Source organism: Aplidium turbinatum, chromosome 8 (assembly GCF_918807975.1).
Source record: "Aplidium turbinatum chromosome 8, kaAplTurb1.1, whole genome shotgun sequence".
Lineage (NCBI taxonomy): Eukaryota > Metazoa > Chordata > Ascidiacea > Aplousobranchia > Polyclinidae > Aplidium > Aplidium turbinatum.
Genome location: NC_137479.1, coordinates 9,563,203 through 9,581,577, shown reverse-complemented (window position 1 = coordinate 9,581,577; position 18,375 = coordinate 9,563,203). Strand labels below are relative to the sequence as shown.

At 38.1% G+C, this 18,375-nt stretch overlaps 1 protein-coding gene and 3 non-coding genes across 4 annotated transcripts in view; 2 read left to right on the top strand and 2 right to left on the bottom strand.

Moving 5' to 3' along the window:
- Window positions 1-3,168, top strand: part of LOC145776036 (brefeldin A-inhibited guanine nucleotide-exchange protein 3-like) — a 44,003-nt gene extending 40,835 nt beyond the window's left edge. Inside the window, exon 44 of the mRNA XM_082587444.1 lies at window positions 168-3,168. Within this exon, the coding sequence (XP_082443570.1) occupies window positions 168-401 (234 nt within the window). The 3' untranslated portion in view covers window positions 402-3,168. The remainder of the gene's footprint in view (window positions 1-167) is intronic.
- Window positions 3,169-4,731: 1,563 nt separating this feature from the next.
- On the bottom strand, window positions 4,732-4,820 carry Trnai-uau (transfer RNA isoleucine (anticodon UAU)). The gene is given in 2 exon segments: window positions 4,732-4,767; window positions 4,783-4,820. It is a non-coding gene; the product is annotated as a tRNA-Ile (tRNA).
- An 8,987-nt stretch (window positions 4,821-13,807) lies between these two features.
- Window positions 13,808-13,896, bottom strand: Trnai-uau (transfer RNA isoleucine (anticodon UAU)). Its single transcript is given in 2 exon segments — window positions 13,808-13,843; window positions 13,859-13,896. It is a non-coding gene; the product is annotated as a tRNA-Ile (tRNA).
- Window positions 13,897-14,593: 697 nt separating this feature from the next.
- Window positions 14,594-14,682, top strand: Trnai-uau (transfer RNA isoleucine (anticodon UAU)). The gene is given in 2 exon segments: window positions 14,594-14,631; window positions 14,647-14,682. It is a non-coding gene; the product is annotated as a tRNA-Ile (tRNA).
- The last annotated feature ends 3,693 nt before the right edge of the window (window positions 14,683-18,375 follow it).

The following is an 18,375-nucleotide window of genomic DNA, read 5'->3' as shown; positions in this document are numbered from 1 at the left end:
AAGCGAAACTCAATCTATTGTATCATGTTTTAATGTCTGACTTGACAACCTTGTTAGGTACTTTTATTCGTGGCATCTTCTGTGTTTTTTTCTAATTTTTTACATGGATTTTTGATGGTTATCTGAAACAAGAGTTTATTATGTAACAGTTCTTTGTTGTGTTGCAGGTTTGGAGTTCTTCAGCTGAATCAACTCTGAGGTTATTGACCTCCGCGCCAGATCACGTGCTTTCGGGGTTATTACCGGTCGTTTACAAACCTCTCACAGGATTGACTAATTATCGTCCTCTCACTGCTTCTGTGCTCCCAGAAGAGAATGACGTAGGCGATGCTTTTCGTAAATGGTTGTTACGCATCGGCGATTTTTGGAGTTCTTCTCTCTGTAATAATGACACCAATTGAACTATTTCCGTACACAAATGCAATCGATAATATATTTTAATTTAGTTTTTATGTTAAAACTTTATCGTGCGTTACTTTGACACTAATCACAAGAGAACTGTATGTTCTATTTATTTACGTTTTGCAGTTAACTCTTCAAAGGTAGCAAGCTTAGGTGTATGTGTAGTGTTTTGAATCATGCAAGTTCTGATTTTTTTTTGTCGTTTACGGTACGTTGCATTTTGTTTTGATCAAAATATTGTATGCAGTCAATTTGAGATTTACTGCATTTTAGAAGACACTAATTTTTAATTGTGACATAATTCTTTAAACCTAAGCGGTGATAGTGCTGATCGAATAAGCTTGTTTAATCGAAATTTTGGGCATCTTTTGTAAAGGTAAAGAACATATGTTACATAATACTGTACTTTCTTAGCCCTTGGAGATATTTATATTTCATACTTCTGCTGCTGTATATTTTTCTTTTTTGTACAAGTATGTTTATATTTTTGTGTCTGTCTGGGTTTGAACTGGACTGTAGCATGTATTCCTGCCATACTTTAAGTTTGTAATTTCTTTTCTATTAAATCAGTTGTATTTCTTAACATAGCAGTAGTGCTTGTTGTAGATGATGTGGTGGGTCTATGTGTTGTTTTTAGTGGTGCAATAGCTGTTTTTGCCTTTTTCATCCCATCAACCAGTTTTGCTGTAATTTTAATGCATTATAATTTGCTCAACATAAGATGGGTGTTGCAAGCACAAGCTACGTTACGATTTAAAGGTGTGAAAAAGTCATACAAATTATAATCAGTTGTACAAGACTGCTTGTAATTTTAGCTTGGGAAAAGTAAAGCCAGTTAAAACGTCCAAGCATTCCAATTGAAGACAATAATCTTTTCCGGGTGCCAGGGTTGCCAGATCCAAAACTAAAAAGAAAAAAACTAATTAATTTCAAAGTTAAGCTAATCAGCCAAATGTTTTCGTGTGCAACTTATTCCATTCCTAATGTAATGTAGCCTATAATAATAATAATTCTATAATACGTTTAATCTTACTAAATATCTGAACAATAAGAAGAGAAAATATTCAAGAAAATTTGTAGCGTATTACTACCATGAAATGAAATTACTTTTAAGCACACTTATTGTGAACTTACATTTACACTAAAAAGCATGGAACAGAAAACTACAAATTATAGTTCAAACCTTAACTTTCTTAAAAACATTCTCATTTTTTGTTATTATCAATAAGTATCACATGCTAATTTTAAAAAACCTGGAATAAACTTATTGAAACACACATTTCACAAGATTGATAAGACAAACACTTCAATCAGATGATAAGGATTTTTCATCATTTGACGCATACACAATGTCGATATAAATCTTTACAACCTGTCTAATGTCTATGGTGGCATAAGATGGTTGTCATCAACTCTTGATAGTTGATTCAAAACAATGTTTGGATTTAAAAATGTTGAACTGCTGAAACCATTTTGAGTTAGTGGAATCCTGTATAAAAGCTGTTCCGAAAATTCGTTTAGTGCTTTCCAACATCGTGATTTGACATTTTCAATGCTGTTGGATAGCTTAACGTTTTGGAGATGATGTTTAATCATTACACAGAGTAAGGAACTTCATACCAAAATTAATATTAGTCCTCTTTTATCTCTTCAGTGTTAAACAATGTGTGGTGCATACTTCGATAATGCATTTGAGAGCGTGAAATGTGCCCGCACTTGTTTGTTTAAATACGCTGTTAGCTCTTTCGAACTCTTAACTTGAGCGACTGGGTATTGCAAATGTAAAATACAACAAGTTAGTTTTGACTGTAGCATTTTTTTCAGCAAACGAGCCTTAAAGTCAACATTATTTCTTGTAATTTTGAATTCTCCACTACAGTAAAACAAGCATGAACCTCATCCCAATTCATTAGAATGTTAGACATGATTTTGACGTTTCTTCCAATGACAAAGATACTACTTCTCATGGAGGTGCTATGTGTGGTGGGTTGATAAGTTCATAGAAAGTTTTAAATGTTTCACGTCTCACAGAGGTATTACTGTACCTATGAAGTATTTCAGATAACAGGGAATCAACAATGGAGGGAGGCTTAACTACGGAATGCTGAGAATTATATAGCCCAAACTTGTTAAATCTGGCTTCTAAAAAGAGCCAGTCTGGCAACCCTGTAATTTGTTTTTGTAAAGCAAGTGTAGTGAGTGGTCGACGTTTTCCAAGTGCGTATTACCATGTTTTGCCAGGAAGTTTGTGGATGCATGTGCGCTGTTGATGAAGCAAGAAATACTATTCCATTTTTTAAGTCTCCATTTTTCAAAATCTCAGGACCGGGTTGTTTCATGCACACCTTGACCTAGTAAATAGCGAATGACCTCTTCAAAAAATTTTACTACCATTCTTTTTTGTTTTCCTCATGCTGTATGTCAACTCTATTTTCACTACCCAACGCTGCCAACAACTTACGAACTGTCAAACTTAATCGTGTACCCATAACACCCAATATATCGTATTTGTATGTTAAATTTATTTACTGTTGTTTGAAACTCTGCTTGTCGACATGTGGGATACCGCTGTGTTGGTGCTTGGACATGATGTTTATTTCATGGAAGACCAAGCGGCACGTAGCAGCATTATTAATACAATGAAAAAGTCCGTTCAGTAAACTGGCGAAACGTTTTCTAAATCTGTTTAATTCCAGTTGGTGCCATTCCATTTTGTGTTTCACGTGCGTTGGAATCAAAATCAATAAAAAGTTTAAATCTAATGTACACTCGTGTGTCTGTCTCATGCTGTCAAACCTTTTTTTTAAAAGGAAGCTACATTTTGTTGAACAAAAATTAGCTTTTATTTATCCTGAGCCAGCGAAAGTTACCTTTTTATTTATCGGAAAAAATTCAAGTGCCTACGTTGAAAATAGGAACTTGGCCACAAATAAAAGTGAATTCTACTCTAGCCTAGCTGCTAATGATGACTTGATTCGACGTTGCTGAAGTAGGCCATCATCTTATAGTTTGCCTGGTCCCACTCATTCCCATCAGCACTAGAAAAGGTCGAGTTTGTATATTTACAGTATACCTTTCAAAGCTAATTAACAGGGTTTGCTATTTGACGAAAGCGCATTGAAATAGGTTCAATGATAGCTTACTGCAGTGCTCCTGCGTTCCCATTCAAAAGTGAGTATCGCTTGATTTGAGTAACCTACATCAACGTAGTTGGTTATTCGTGCAGAAATTTCACTACGATAACACTTATTGACTTTGTGAAGTGAAATTTCTAGGTCCTTGCATAAAATGCGCTTCTGAATGGCTAAAATGATAGTATACAAATTCGGTGCTTGTCCATGCTATAGTGGGGGTGGCCAATTTTTTTTTTGCGCGTGTCTTCACCGCATTTATATATATATTTTTTTTTGTTTATTGCATCTTCTTTCAGTCCAACTTTGTCTTCTTGATCTGTTCTTTTGGACTTCCTCATCCACTTTCAATGTTTTTTTTTTAAGAAAACTTCCTTTCTCTCTCTTGAGCACATGCCCAAAAAAAAGCACATGCCCATACCATCTAACTCCATTTGCTCTTGTAAGTTGGTGTATAGTGTCACACATTTCTGGCATATCTAGAGATTCTTCACTGCAGACAGTGCCACATTGTTCCGGCCTCCTCAGTGCAGTAGGTACCGGTACACTGGGTATGGCCACGGAAATATATACCTCGGTGTGATGTTTTCCCATTTGTAGAACCTAAGTTCCAAAAATGGTACCACCGCCCACCTTGCCAAAGTGCTCAAACTGCAAGCAGTGAGCTTTGCGCAATTCACAGGAAGGTGCCTCCACTAAAATGCTCAATCGGCATAAACCAAGAGCTTATTTTTCTCCCCCCTCATTTTTACCATACACATTGCTCTCACTATTGCCCTTTTCCGTTCTTAGCATTGCCGGTATCCATGTCTCGCTAACGTACAACATTGCAGGACGCACGCACCTCCGATAAACTTTTCCCTTTATTTGAACGGAACTTTTTCTTCCATATAACATTTATCCACATTCCCTAAACTTTTCTCAACCCAAGCTTGCCCTTCTTGTCATTAATTAGATATGTGGGCATTTTTATTTCGATTTTGGCTTTATAGCCTACTGGAATTTTTCCGTTAGTCACTTCACTGCGTTTAACTCCACTGTTCTTCCCTAGATCCTCTGTTTGGTTTTACATTCATTCAACGTCTGCAGACGTGGAATCAATGTAAAAAATGACTGATTTGCTATCTGGGTCTGTCTTTCTCTTCTTTCATGTAGCGGCGCTACCTTCTAAATATTTCACGTCATTTTTGGAAAACATTGCTCCAGGTGAGGCTGGAACTCACAACCTCCGCATTACTCCGTAACTGTTTATAAGTACGGCGCGCTAACCGATTGCGCCACTGGAGCGGCGAATGTCTAAGAACTTTACATCATTTTCATTTATTTTGCATCTACAAAATGGTTTGATTTTGAATCTTTATCCTCGAACTGACAAAGCCTTGATTGGTTATGCCTGGCAGTTTCGCATACCTGTAGAGGCTCTTGACGCAGGGCGGTTACCGAGATTGACAGAGTAGTCAGGTTCACTTGACAGAGTAGTCAGTAGGGTGGCTCGTTTTTGAACTTTTTTTTTTAATTCTCTCGGGGTAGTGGGGAAATGGTGCCAATGAGTGAGAAAACGCTCATGACAAAATTTGAGATTTGTAACAAATTGTCTTTAGCCTCCTCATGGGGCTCAAAAATCGAAAAATGGGGTCAAAAACGCAATTTTTCAAAAAATTACAAAAAATATTTTGAAAAAATATTTTTAGTTTGGGTAGATACAATATTGTTTAGATATATCTAATTAACCTAAGAAAAAAAATTGGAGTCATTTGAAGTATTCCTTCAGCTTCCTCACAGCTTCTGAAAATTTTGCATTTTGCTTAAAATTTCGCATTTTGTGTGTGGTTACATAATTGCGTTAGACATTTTGCCAACTATAAAACGATATTGCATATCTCTTTATAGACCTGCCCGGAGCTGTTGCGTCATTTTTTAATAAAATTGGGTTAATTTGGTAGGAAAAAGTGACGTCTTCTATTGAGTTTACTTCACTGACGAAGCCATGGCTGTCACAACGAAAGCTTAGACAAAAAATTGAAATAATTACTATCAGTGGCACTTACTAACTAAAGGTTACAATAGCACACCACAACAGCATCACAATCAACCTATTGTTTACTTTGTTAGCTAATATGGCGTGACTTTTTGTAAAAACACATATTGTTGACGTTGACCCAGTTCTTCTTGTTTGAGCAGGAAGAGTAGGTTAGTTAGTAGGTTAGCTACTAACTAACTAACTTAGTTATTTTACTGGTTCAACTGACTGCAAAACAGTTATAGTTGTACTAACCTTTCAAAATATGAATTCTTACGTGTTTGCAGTTTGCTATGTGTATAAAGGCCTACGCTGGGTTCTTGTAAAAGTTTTAAAATGATGAGCAAATTAACCAGGAAAAGTATTGAGTGTCCTGTATTTGGACAGCCAAACTCTTTGCCAGCTACTAACTGTATTGCCAAACTACGAAGATGTCATTAAAGCATGCCAGTTTCAAAGAATGTCTTTTCTGGAATCGTCATCTAAAGAACCGGCCTTCTCAGAAATTTCTGAAATAGTCACTAACTCAGTAATGGAAATATGGGAGTCAGCTTCTATCTCCATTGTTTCAAAAAAACGTGTCAAGGATGTGTTAAATACTTACCATGCACAGCTCAAGGAATTCCAGAAAAATTATCCATTCAGAGCAGACACTCCTTTGTACCAAGACAAACTACAAAATATTCAAAATCAAGGAAAGAAGCTTTTTGATATTGCTGCATGTAAATGTTTGGATTTTACATCTTGCACATGTTCTGCTTCTAAAAAAGTGCCCTGTAAGGAGCAGGACTTCTTGATTGACCAGCCCACGAATAGAAAAATGATTATTTTTGGTATTGATAAACTTGAAACTATCAGAGTTAGAAAAATGAATCAGCAGAAAAACAAACGAAACAGTGCCAAGCAGCACAGACAAATCAATACGTTGAACGCAGGATTGAACTGGCTTCATCATCGTCTGAATGTGACACAGTAACAGACATATCAGTAACATGTGAAGATAGTGATGGATTAACTTGTGAAGAAGAGCTTGCTGACTCTGAGAATATTTTCGATAAAAGCAACCAAAGGAGAAATCAAAGTCTCTCATCTGTAGCTCAAGTGTGCGACAGAGCAAGTGTGTCTGATAGAACAGCTGCCTTTATTGCAGGCTCATTGTTGCTGGACATTGGGGTGATAAGTGAAAATGATGACAGCTCTGTTATAGATCGACATAAAATTTGTCGAGAAAGAAAAAAGGTCCTCAGAGAAGCACAAATCTCCAGTGATGCAGATTTTGTTTCCCCATTTTCCATTTACTTTGATGGGCGCATTGATGAAACACTTACAAATGTAAAAAAAGGCAACAAGTTTTCAAAATCACTGGTTAAAGAAGAACATATATGTATGTTGCAAGAGCCTGGATCAAAGTTCATTAGCCATGTCACTCCGGAATCTGGTTCTTCAAAAAACATTTTGAGAGCTATTATAAAATTCTTTAATTCCAACACATCCAATCTAGATTTAACATAGGCTACTTGAGAGCAATTGGTTGCGACGGAACAAATGTAAATACAGGCACAAAAAAATGGAGCTGTTGCACTGTTGGAAAGAGCGGTTAGCAGACCATTACAGTGGTTAATTTGCCAACTTCATTGGACTGAATTGCCTTTAAGACATTTAATTCAAAAACTTGATGGGAAAACAAGTGGATCAGGTGGATTCACGGGAGAAATTGGCCATTCCAAGCATTGGGAAATTGCAAACAAGTTGCTGTTAACGTTAAATTTCGCGCAATTGTAACAAAAACTATTGAAGTGGATTTTGATGACCTAAGTACTGACCAAAAGTATCTATATGAAATCCAACGAGCAGTATCAAAAGCCACTGTGAATGATCCTGTATTTCAACGTAATCCTGGAACAATATGTCATTCACGCTGGCTGAGGACAGCAAACAGAATTTTGCGTCTCTATGTGATGAAATCCAACCCATCTGGCACTTTAATTCTTTTGGTGGAATTTATTATGAAAGTATATACAGTATACACCAATGTGGTTCAAAATAAAATGCAATCTATCCGCTACACATGGTGCTAAGCACATGTACGAAACAATTATGAGAACACGCTGCCTGCCAATAGAAGTCAAACAAATCGTTCTTCCAGTGATGCAAAAAAATGGATAAAATGCCCATCCAGAAAGTGTTTTGTTATCCGTGGTTGCTGACGACAGTAAAATTATCCGGGAACTTGGATTGAGAAGAGTTTTGCGTGCCCGAAAACTGATAGCAAAACGAAACAGCAGTGAGGAGAGGTTTTAAAATTCCAATCATAAATTTTGACGCGACGGCATTTCATGAATTAATTGACTGGCAAAACGTTGATCTCACACCACCACCTTTGTTGCAAGATGTAACAGATGACGTAATATGCAAAGCAATCAGTCAAGGAACTCCACTACCGGTGCCAAGTGAGCTCTTCAAAATTCCCTGTCACACTAGCAGTGGAAAGAATGATAAAGTTGGTAACGGCAGCATCCAGCAAAGTTTGTGGTGAAGAAAACAGAGACGGTTTCATTAGAACAACGTTACTGAGCCGAAAGATAACGCCGAAATTTGACAATAAAAAGCAATTTAACATTTGAACAGAAAATTTAGCACTAGGCTACTGTGTTCAACATTGCTGTAGCCTAAGTTTTTGTTGATTTTGTTGAATGCGTTGATTGCGTTGTTGTTGAATTCGTTGATTGTGTTTTTGTTGAAAACCTTCCTTGTGATGTTGATTATAATTTCGCTGGTTTGAATCGCTTTCATAAGCCTTGCTGTTTGCTATTGTAACCTTTAGTAACTGCTGTTGCTACTGTATATTATCGTTCTTCAGGGCATTACCGAAATATTCATTTGAAACATCATGTGTTAATAAGAAAAAGTTACTTTTACCTTAAAACAGCAACAGAAACATGTATTGTTTAAATTCTTTCATTTTTTTGTCAAAGCTTTCGTTGTGACAACCATGGCTTTGTCAGTGACGCAAATTCAATAGAAGACGTCACTATATCCTACCAAATTAACCCCATTTCATTAAAAAATGACGCAACAGCTCAGGGCAGGTCTATAAAGAGAAATGCAATGACGTTTTGTGGTTATGTAACCACACACAAAAATGCGAAATTTTAAGCAAAATGCAAAATTTTCAGAAGCTGTGAGGAAGCTGAAGGAATACTTCAAATGACTCCAATTTTTTTTCTTAGGTTAATTAGATATATCTAAACAATATTGTATCTACCCAAACTAAAAATATTTTTTCAAAATATTTTTTTTATTTTTTGAAAAAATTGTGTTTTTGACCCCATTTTTCGATTTTTGAGCCCCATGAGGAGGCTAAAGACAATTTGTTACGAATCTCAAATTTTGTCATGAGCGTTTTCTCACTCATTGGCACCATTTCCCCACTACCCCGAGAGAATTAAAAAAAAAGTTCAAAAACGAGCCACCCTAGTAGTCAGGTTCACTGATGTCAAAAAAAAGAGTTTCGTTCAAAATTTTTGGAGATTAGCAAACCTACACATTTTCGGAAAGCTTAGATCATGAGGAATCCGAAAAACGTTGATTACATTTGCAGAGATGTCCACATGGCCGCCATTTTGAATTTTCAAAATGGCGCCGCAAAATATATATTTTGATATATCTTGGCTCCTAATAAACTTAGAAACTTTATCAAACATGCTAATTCTATGTTTTAAGGGTCAAGAAATCCATTGGAAGCATACCTAGTTACCAAGCGTTAACCACTTTGCAATTATCCGCCATATTGGTTTTCAAAATGGCCGCCGAAATTATATTTCGTTACATTACCACTTACTAGTTGAGATATAAACTTCATTCAACATGCCAGTGCTAAGAACTGTTGACTAATGAATTCATTAAAAGCAAGCCTGCACGCCACTGTCATATCTTGGACAAACAAAAAACAATTCAATTTTCCAACAGCTGTCCTGAGTCTTATTTCCAGCATTACAGTCAACGTCATTTTCGCAGTCTGTCCCACACAGGCACAAGTCGGTGCAGGTCAAGTTGTTCCTTCGACACGAACATCTCTGGGTTGAGCAATTGGTTTTGCATTGGCATCGGTCTAGCTGAATAATGGCTTGTGGTGCAGGTAGAATCTTTGTGGTGATAGGTGAAACCCCACTTTCATGCTGATGGTAGCCATGCCGAAGTGGATCAAGGAGCTGTTGCCACATGACAGTGGCTTGGCACCAGACACGACTCTGAACTCGCACGCGTTCAACGTGATCCTCTAATGCACCAATTGTTGGAGGCAAGTTATGATTCTCCGCCAAGTTCTTGCAAAGCATGTGTCATCTCAGTTCTGGAATGTTGTTTATGTGGACACCCTTCGGGCAGTAGGCTACATCGTGCAGACAAAGTTGGCAAGCATTTCTTTCACATTCTGAGATAGTGTGCTGTCCTCAGGGAACTGTATTAGTGCATTGATTGTTTCCATTCCTGCCTTCAAGTACTGTTGGAACCACTTGGTTTTATCCAATCCTGGAAATCTGCCAACATTATCAGCTCCACTGAAAGTATAGAATACGGGTAATGCTTTCGCCTTCTCTTGTCCTAGAGCTCTCCATATTGGTGGGATCACCACTCACCAGTGTACCTGATAGCATGGAAATGAACAAGTGTTTGCAGAGTTGGTCGCACAATTTTTGGTAAAGAGGTGATTTTTTTTAACCATAGACAGATAAAACCAAGCAACCACGCGGCATTTAACATCATATATTAGAGTGAACATAAAACTATAAACTACTTTATTGTTTACTTATAAAACTATAAACATAAAACTATAAAATATAAACATAAAACTATAAACTTTAAAGCATAAAACTATAAACTACTTATAAACTATAAACTACATAAAACTATAAACATAAAACTACTACAAACTACTTTATGTTCACTCTAATATATGATGTTCAATGCCGTGGGTTGGTTGTAGTTTGCAACAGCAAGGACAAGAACGTCTGTGTCCAGACTGAAGAAGACTAACTGCGCACCAGGACTCCGCTGTGATGCTGATGCTGCGAGGCAGATTATCAAGGTGTCAGCTTCTTCGTGATTGTTCACTTCAAACGTGATGTTCCGATTGCTTCTGGTGTGGCCTGACGCTGAAGTTATCACCAGCTTTGGAGAATGCTTGTTATATCCGATTACTTCTTCAGCAAGGTACTGTGTCAATTCTGCTTTCGTTCGGGCATGGGACAGGAACCTACTCAGTGGTATGTGCTTGATTCTGGTGTCATCCATGATTTGGTATTATTATTATTATTATTATTTCTTTGCGTCAGACGTCGTATTAGACGAAATCTTTGTCTTTTCGTCGACTTACTCTAGTTTTCTATTTCAAAGAGTCAGACTTGTACGTGTCAAACACCAGAATAATCTAGTCAAACTCTGCTGTCAACGTCATGAGCTTGTCATTGAAGTGTTGGCTAAGATCTTTGACTGTCGTGATGGCCCCGTATTCTTTGTCATCTTCTGGACGACCACCATGCTATTGACAATGGCAATTTTCTGACTCAAGTGCGATGCCGGTGGTAACTGTTCTGTATTAGCAGTGTCAACTCTCTGTCCACCCGATGCTGGTTCATGCGCATCATGCTCTGTTCCATCAGTTTCAACCAGATGCTACAGGCAATGGATCAGCTTTGATTTATCAGTGCATGGTAGAACTGATCCATCTGGAACGAATAGTGCTCTCGTTGTGACTGTGAACTCATAGTTACCGATAGCGTTCTTCTGGTCAATGTTCCGGCTTGATCTGGATAGGACCATGAAGCGCCCGTAGAGATCTTTTGTTTCTTGACATGTACATGGGGTTGTTCTGCTTCTTAACTGGTGCCCATAAGTTGACATCACCATTGATGCGTTCTGCAACATACTCTTTGCAGAGCTGTTGTCCCTGCTCATCGACGATCAGGATCTGTTTGATATTTTCTTGTAGGCCTAGAACACATGCGTGTGTGATGAAGTTATACAACTCATCATCTTCAACTGCGAATGGATCTCCGTGACTCAGTATGGTAGCCTTTATCTTGTCAACAGCTTCATGCTCTTTCCTGACAATGGCTGGTTGTACTTCATGGTGACTTTTTTTGAAAAAAGTGTCTCCAAACTGCTCTTTGAACTTTTATGAGAGGCGCGACATCTTTGGTGCAGCCAGGAAAAACCGTTGCCGGGCATTCGTGTTGTTAGAAATGCCAATTAGTGCAGAGCGGAATTTCATCATCTTGTTGAACTGCTCGCATGCACGATCTGCACCAATGGACACAAATGGGATCTCACCCTTGGTAACAGACACATTGCCTTCTTGAAGTTCACACCAAGTCTCTGGGTGGATCTTCAGGTCATGCATATCTGCAATATACCGTGGCCAAAGGCGCTTGTACTTTATCCGACCTAGGGCTTATTCAGTTCCTCACCAGCTTGCAAATGGAGATTGAGATCTGCATTCCGGGATGCCTCGACAAAGAATAAGATCGTTTTCACACGGTGAACATAGTTCATCATTGACTTGAACATCACATTAGAGGACTTCTCTGTTTCCCATGCTTTCGATTGCTGCATCACATCTTCATCTAAAAGGATTCGTTCCAGATGGTCATGAGCAGTCGAAATGGATTCAGGACTAATCTTTCTGCTATCAGATGACGATGTACATGCCTCCTGGACCTTATCTGCTGATCTTGAGCAGATAATCTTCAGATGTGGCTTCTCTGTAAAAAACTGATCCAAGGCCAGTTCATACAAAGCTATGTAAGTGTGGATGTGTCCCTGGGATGTGTGCACGAGGAGTTTTCTTGTAGTGCGCACTCTTGAGAATTTGTCTTGTGGTCGCAGATCCATACACATCGGCTTCGATCCAGGCATCCACAATCCCAGAGTTCTCTATGGAAGTTTCGAGAGCTCTTATAGTGCAGCTATCACAGCGTGCAGCTCACCCAGTCTGGAAACAATTTCTCTTTTCAGGTCGACCCGTGCGTCTAGCAACTGCACTGCCTTTTCCTAGATGGCCATGTCGAAGGTTATCACAATTGGGTACCCCTGACCAACGACTAACATCTTCAGCTGGGATACTTGTAGAATCACAGTCAGCATAGTAGGCTAGTGAGCAACTTGAGGTAGCAGGGGCAGTGCACTAACGTGAGTGAGTGGTTGGCAAGATGAGATGAATGACTTGTATCCTGCCCATCCGGGGATCTTGCTTTGTTCATCATTTTCTCTTGCTCTGGACAAAGTAGATGCTGTGACCCACCCTATAACTGGGTCAGTTCATATGACTGAGCAACACCTGTTGTGTTGGCCTCAAACCTCCGCGCTCTGTTGTTAAGTTTTGGTTTTGGCTTGGCACATAGCTTAATGGGCACATGATATGGAAAGATTGATGAGTTCTTAGCTGCAGTAAGTTCGAGCTTTGGTGCGACTAGTTCTCCTAGAACATTTGGTTTCTGATACACTGCAGTGATCGTTCCATGTGTGGTGCCTTTCCAGTAAGCGACAACAAATACGAATAAATACTTTTTTGTAGGCGGACAAATACGACGTAACACTGTATATAAGTAGTAATGTAACGAAATATAATTTTGGCGGCCATTTTGAAAACCAATATGGCGGATAATTGCAAAGTGGTTAACGCTTGGTATCTAGGTATGCTTCTAATGGATTTCTTGACCCTTAAAACATAGAATTAGCATGTTTGATAAAGTTTCTAAGTTTATTAGAAGCCAAGATATATCAAAATATATATTATGCGGCGGCAATTTTGAAAATTCAAAATGGCGGCCATAGGGACATCTCTGCAAATGTAATCAACGTTTTTCGGATTCCTCATGGTCTAAGCTTTCCGAAAATGTATAGGTTTGCTAATCTCCAAAAATTTTGAACGAAATTACATAACGAACCTGACTAGAGTGAAGTTTCCGATTGTTGAAGTGTTGTTGCCGGGAAATTATTTCATCCATCCATATGGAGTAATGCGAAGGTTAAACACACAAATTAGATTATATTTTGTAACGATAAACGATTACAATAAAGCAAACTAAGCTAAATTTCAAATCCCGAAAAAAATTTTGTGTTTGAAATCGTTTTAATCAATCTCATAACCCCTTTTTCTTCCATCGCTTGTGTCTCATCAGAAAATCCAACACTGCTGACTGATGTTGCAAATTCTCTCTTCGTTATTTTTGTGTGAATTTGTGAAAATGATATCTGCTCCAGGTGAGGCTCGAACTCACAACCTCTGCATTACTCCGTAACTGTTTATAAGTACGGCGCGCTAACCGATTGCGCCACTGGAGCAGCGAATGTCTAAGAACTTTACATCATTTTGATTCATTTTGCATCCACAAAATGACAAGCATTCAATATGAGGAGGACTTGGTCAAAAGTGAATTTTATGTTTCCACTTTTTCTGAAATCCTCTGTTCGGTTTGGTTTTATGCTGCACGCTCCATCGAACCTGTAGGCCACATCTTACATGGAAAACGTGGTGGTATAGGAAAAGGTAATTGCAACAACACTCTAATGAAGATAAGTGCTTTCAAAACAAGATAGTTTCCAGTGAAGACTGATCAATAAAAAAAATTGTACTTCTTTATGTTACGTTCAAATGTTCGGAGACAACAAACACCAATAAAACAAGGCCTGCAAAATTTTAAACAAAGTTATGCCTTTGGGCTTAGAATTAGTCCCGATAGCTCAGTTGGTTAGCGCGTGACTTCTTGAATGAAAAAGCTTCAAGATCAAGCGGTGCTGGTTCGACTCTCGGGGTGTGCGCTTGAGCAACGCACGTTTAGGACTGCTCTCCATTCAACGCATCTATAATGGATGGAATAGTTCCCCGCAACAAGACTTCAACAATCGGAAACTTCACTCTGCAAATCTCGGGGACCGGGCCTGCGTCAGTGATTCAAAGCCTCTACAAGTATGCGAAACTATCCAGAATGAATGAATCTCATGGCAAAAGAAAATGAAATAATTTTGTAGTTCATTTGTTTCTCCAGTGGCGCAATCGGTTAGCGCGCCGTACTTATAAACAGTTACGGAGTAATGCGGAGGTTGTGAGTTCGAGCCTCACCTGGAGCAATATACGTTTTTACAAAATTAACGCAGGCTAGAGGCGAAAGTGACACCTGAAAAAGTAAATTGACAGATCACAAACTTGCAACTTGAATTTAAAAAGTAGATGCTAATGTCTTTCAACTTCTGTTCTTTTTCTCGTTATTCAGTTGTAGGCTACAAGGATGCATTTATTTTCATTTTTGGTTACCTATGATGGTGTCCGACAAATTGTTCGTAAGCAATTGTTCGTAAAGCAATTGTTCGTAAGCAATTGTTCGTAAAACAATTGTTCGTAAAATTAATTCTTCGTAAAACAATTCTTCCTAAAGCATTTTTTCGTGCATGCAGTTAAAATTTGATGTATACGAAGAAATGCTTTACGAAGAATTGTTTTACGGATTTCACTTTACGAAAAACAGTTTACGAACAATTGTTTTACGAACAATTGCTTACGAACAATTGCTTACGAACAATTGCTTACAAACAATTTGCCTATAACCACCTATGATGACGGGTTTAAGTTGACATGCTTTTCTAAACCAATGTTGCTGCTGACTACTGAGCACAACTTTCTTGGCGTCAGCCGCATTTAAATTTAAAATATTTGGCTGTAAGCTACCACAATAGACAACTCCACTATTCATTTCAGTTTACTTTGTAGGCTACAGCGACAGTTTGGTTTTGGAAACGAACATGCAGAAATAATTAGTTCTGCAGCTTCTATGTGTTAGACTGCGACGATCAAAAAGATTTATTCAGTGTTTTTAATATTTTTATTTTATAAAAATAAGTAGGCTAGATATTTTCACAGCATTTAGCGAGGCCTCTATTTCAAGCAGTTTTATGACATCTTTCGCAGCTTTGTAACTGTTAAGAAGTTTGTTTCTCGGCAGCCGATTTGTAGCAAGAATTGACAGCGATAGACACGTGTTTCGCCCATGAAGCTGGGCTCATCAGTATCGCACCGTATTCTGCCACAAATTTATTCGACCACCGCTTTACCAGTCAGTTTAACTCTTATCTTTGTGGAAACAAAGAAAGAGCCAACAAAACCAGCAGGCGCCAGGGCAGAGGACATTGTGAAGAAAGGGGCGTTCTTCCCGGCTATCAGCACAAGGCTGAGCACTCACTAGTACAGCGAGCAGCTGCGATTCGCCAACCATAACGGTGTAGCTTCCACGCTAGCCATTCAGACCATCCAATCAACAATATGTTTCTCGGCAGCCGATTTGTAGCAAGAATTGACAGCGATGGCTAGCGTGGCTAGCGTGGAAGCTAGCGTGGAATGGCTAGCGTGGAAGCTACACCGTTATGGTTGGCGAATCGCAGCTGCTCGCTGTACTAGTGAGTGCTCAGCCTTGTGCTGATAGCCGGGAAGAACGCCCCTTTCTTCACAATGTTAAGACGTTGTTGTTATAAATAGTTTTCATAGTACAATAGATTTCACTGGTGAAGTAATTTTAAATTGTTATGTTTTCATTACTTGTGCTTTTCTGATACCGTCTTTACGGTTTTATCAATAAATTTATCAATAAATTATAAGTTTTATCAGTAAATTATAATACAAGTTTCGCAACATGACTGCATTTGTTTAAGTTACTTATTATTTATGAACTACAGTACTCAGTAGTTAACCGTTAACTTGCCTTCAACCGCACTGCAGTAAATTACTTTGTAGATTTTATTTAGTATGTTATTCGCTCTGAGAATGCGCAATTGCGCATTGTCATGGTGCGCGAAAGCAATAAATGAAGCAATAAATCAACCTGTTTATTGTTGCTTTTACTTTCATTTTCATCAGATGAACGTTGCAACTAGCACTACAAACGAGAATTGTCCTGATGAACACCCAAGTTTTTCAGTATTCAACTACAGTAATTTACAAATACATGAAGTTGGAATTTCAGTCAATCACTTTCAAAATTTGGGAAAGCAGCTTTGAAAAGTAACGTGGTTAAGAATTGCAAACTTTTCTACGTCATGAAAATTGCATCATTTCCAAGTTCAGATCCTTGAACATTAAACAATTGGTCATGGTGAAGAACGAAGTAGATCTACACAATCCCATGAATCATTTTTGTCCACCAAAATTTTTTCCTGGCTGCCTCATATGTATATTAAAAGGCAAGAGATTGCTCAATGATCTTAACTCGTGTTGAACTTAACCAAAAATTGTTCATTGAATCTTGGTATTTTTATTGACTTTTCTTTTATGAAAAAGTACATTTCTCCAGGTGAGGCTCGAACTCACTAACTCCGTATTACTCCGTGACTTTTTATAAGTACATCGCTCTAACCCATTGCCACCGATTGCGTCACTGGAGCGGCAAATGTAAGCAAACTTCAATGGCAATTTATTAAAATAGAAGACTTCTCAACTAGCACGTGTTTGCTTTTAAATTTTAACGCTCTTTACCCAAAAAAGTAGAAGTGGCGTAGTTTTGTACAAGACAAAACCAGATTTTCACTTTTTTGGGCAAAGAAAACATAAGTTTTATTTAAATTGCTACAAGCTTACCCTTGCCATTGTTTCAATAAAGTTTCAAACATGAAATGTACTGTATATAACATACTTTTAAGATGTTTCAAAAGAGTTATGATTTACAACAATTAGGTTTATTATTTTACTTCTTTAATTGTTATTAATTTATTTTTGTACTACTCATGTTAAAGGGCGGGGAAACCCAAATTAACTTTGCGAGTTTTTTGTTTCAGCGTGATGTCATTGTGTACAACATGCGTTTTAGCAAAAAAAAAATCCAAATTTTGTTGCCCTCGTCTCGCTAAGGCCGCTTTTGTTTGATACCCGTTTGCGAGGTCTCGTTGCGCATCAAGCTGTGATGTTGTTCGCTGTGACGTCACTAGGTACATATAGTTGTGGCCAAAAGTTTAAGACCAGACTTGATTTATGACGATTTTTGCATTACTTCAAAATACTGCATCAGATATAAGATGATGCAACTGAAACAATATCTGATGCAGTATTTTGAAGTAATGCAAAAATGGTCATAAATCAAGTCTGGTCTCAAACTTTTGGCCACAACTGTATGTACCTTGTGACGTCACAGCGAACAGCATCACAGCTTGATGCGCAACGAGACCTCGCAAACGGGTATCAAACAAAAGCGGCCTTAGCGAGACGAGGGCAACAAAATTTGGATTTTTTTTTTGCTAAAACGCATGTTGTACACAATGACATCACGCTGAAACAAAAAACTCGCAAAAAGTTAATTTGGGTTTCCCCGCCCTTTAAGTATACAATGCTAACAGATGATTTAGATTTTAGATATACTCACCTGAATATTATTTTGCTGAACAGTTTAATATTGTATCAATTCTAACATTTTCACAAATAAAGCTATTGATTGTTGGTATGGCGTTGCGCACTGACTTGTTATGCCACCGTGTGATGGTGCCAAATTGTTTCACTGATTTTTATATTTCGGCCCCAAGCGCATCTTAGCGCTCGCTTTCTGTTACTTCTATCTTTTTTTACATTTCAGCTATGTCGGCATGTATTGTTTTTGCTGTGATGGTCAGAAATGAAATAAACTGAACTGAAGATTCCCTTGGGGGCAGAAGGGAGCTCGTGTCAGCGTTGCCAGATCAAACAAAGATAAAACAAACTAAACTGTTCATTTTTTGCAGAGTTGTGAATGTGTATGCTGGTAAACTTATTAGCTTTGTTGCACGCAAATGTTTGTTGTTCTTTAATAA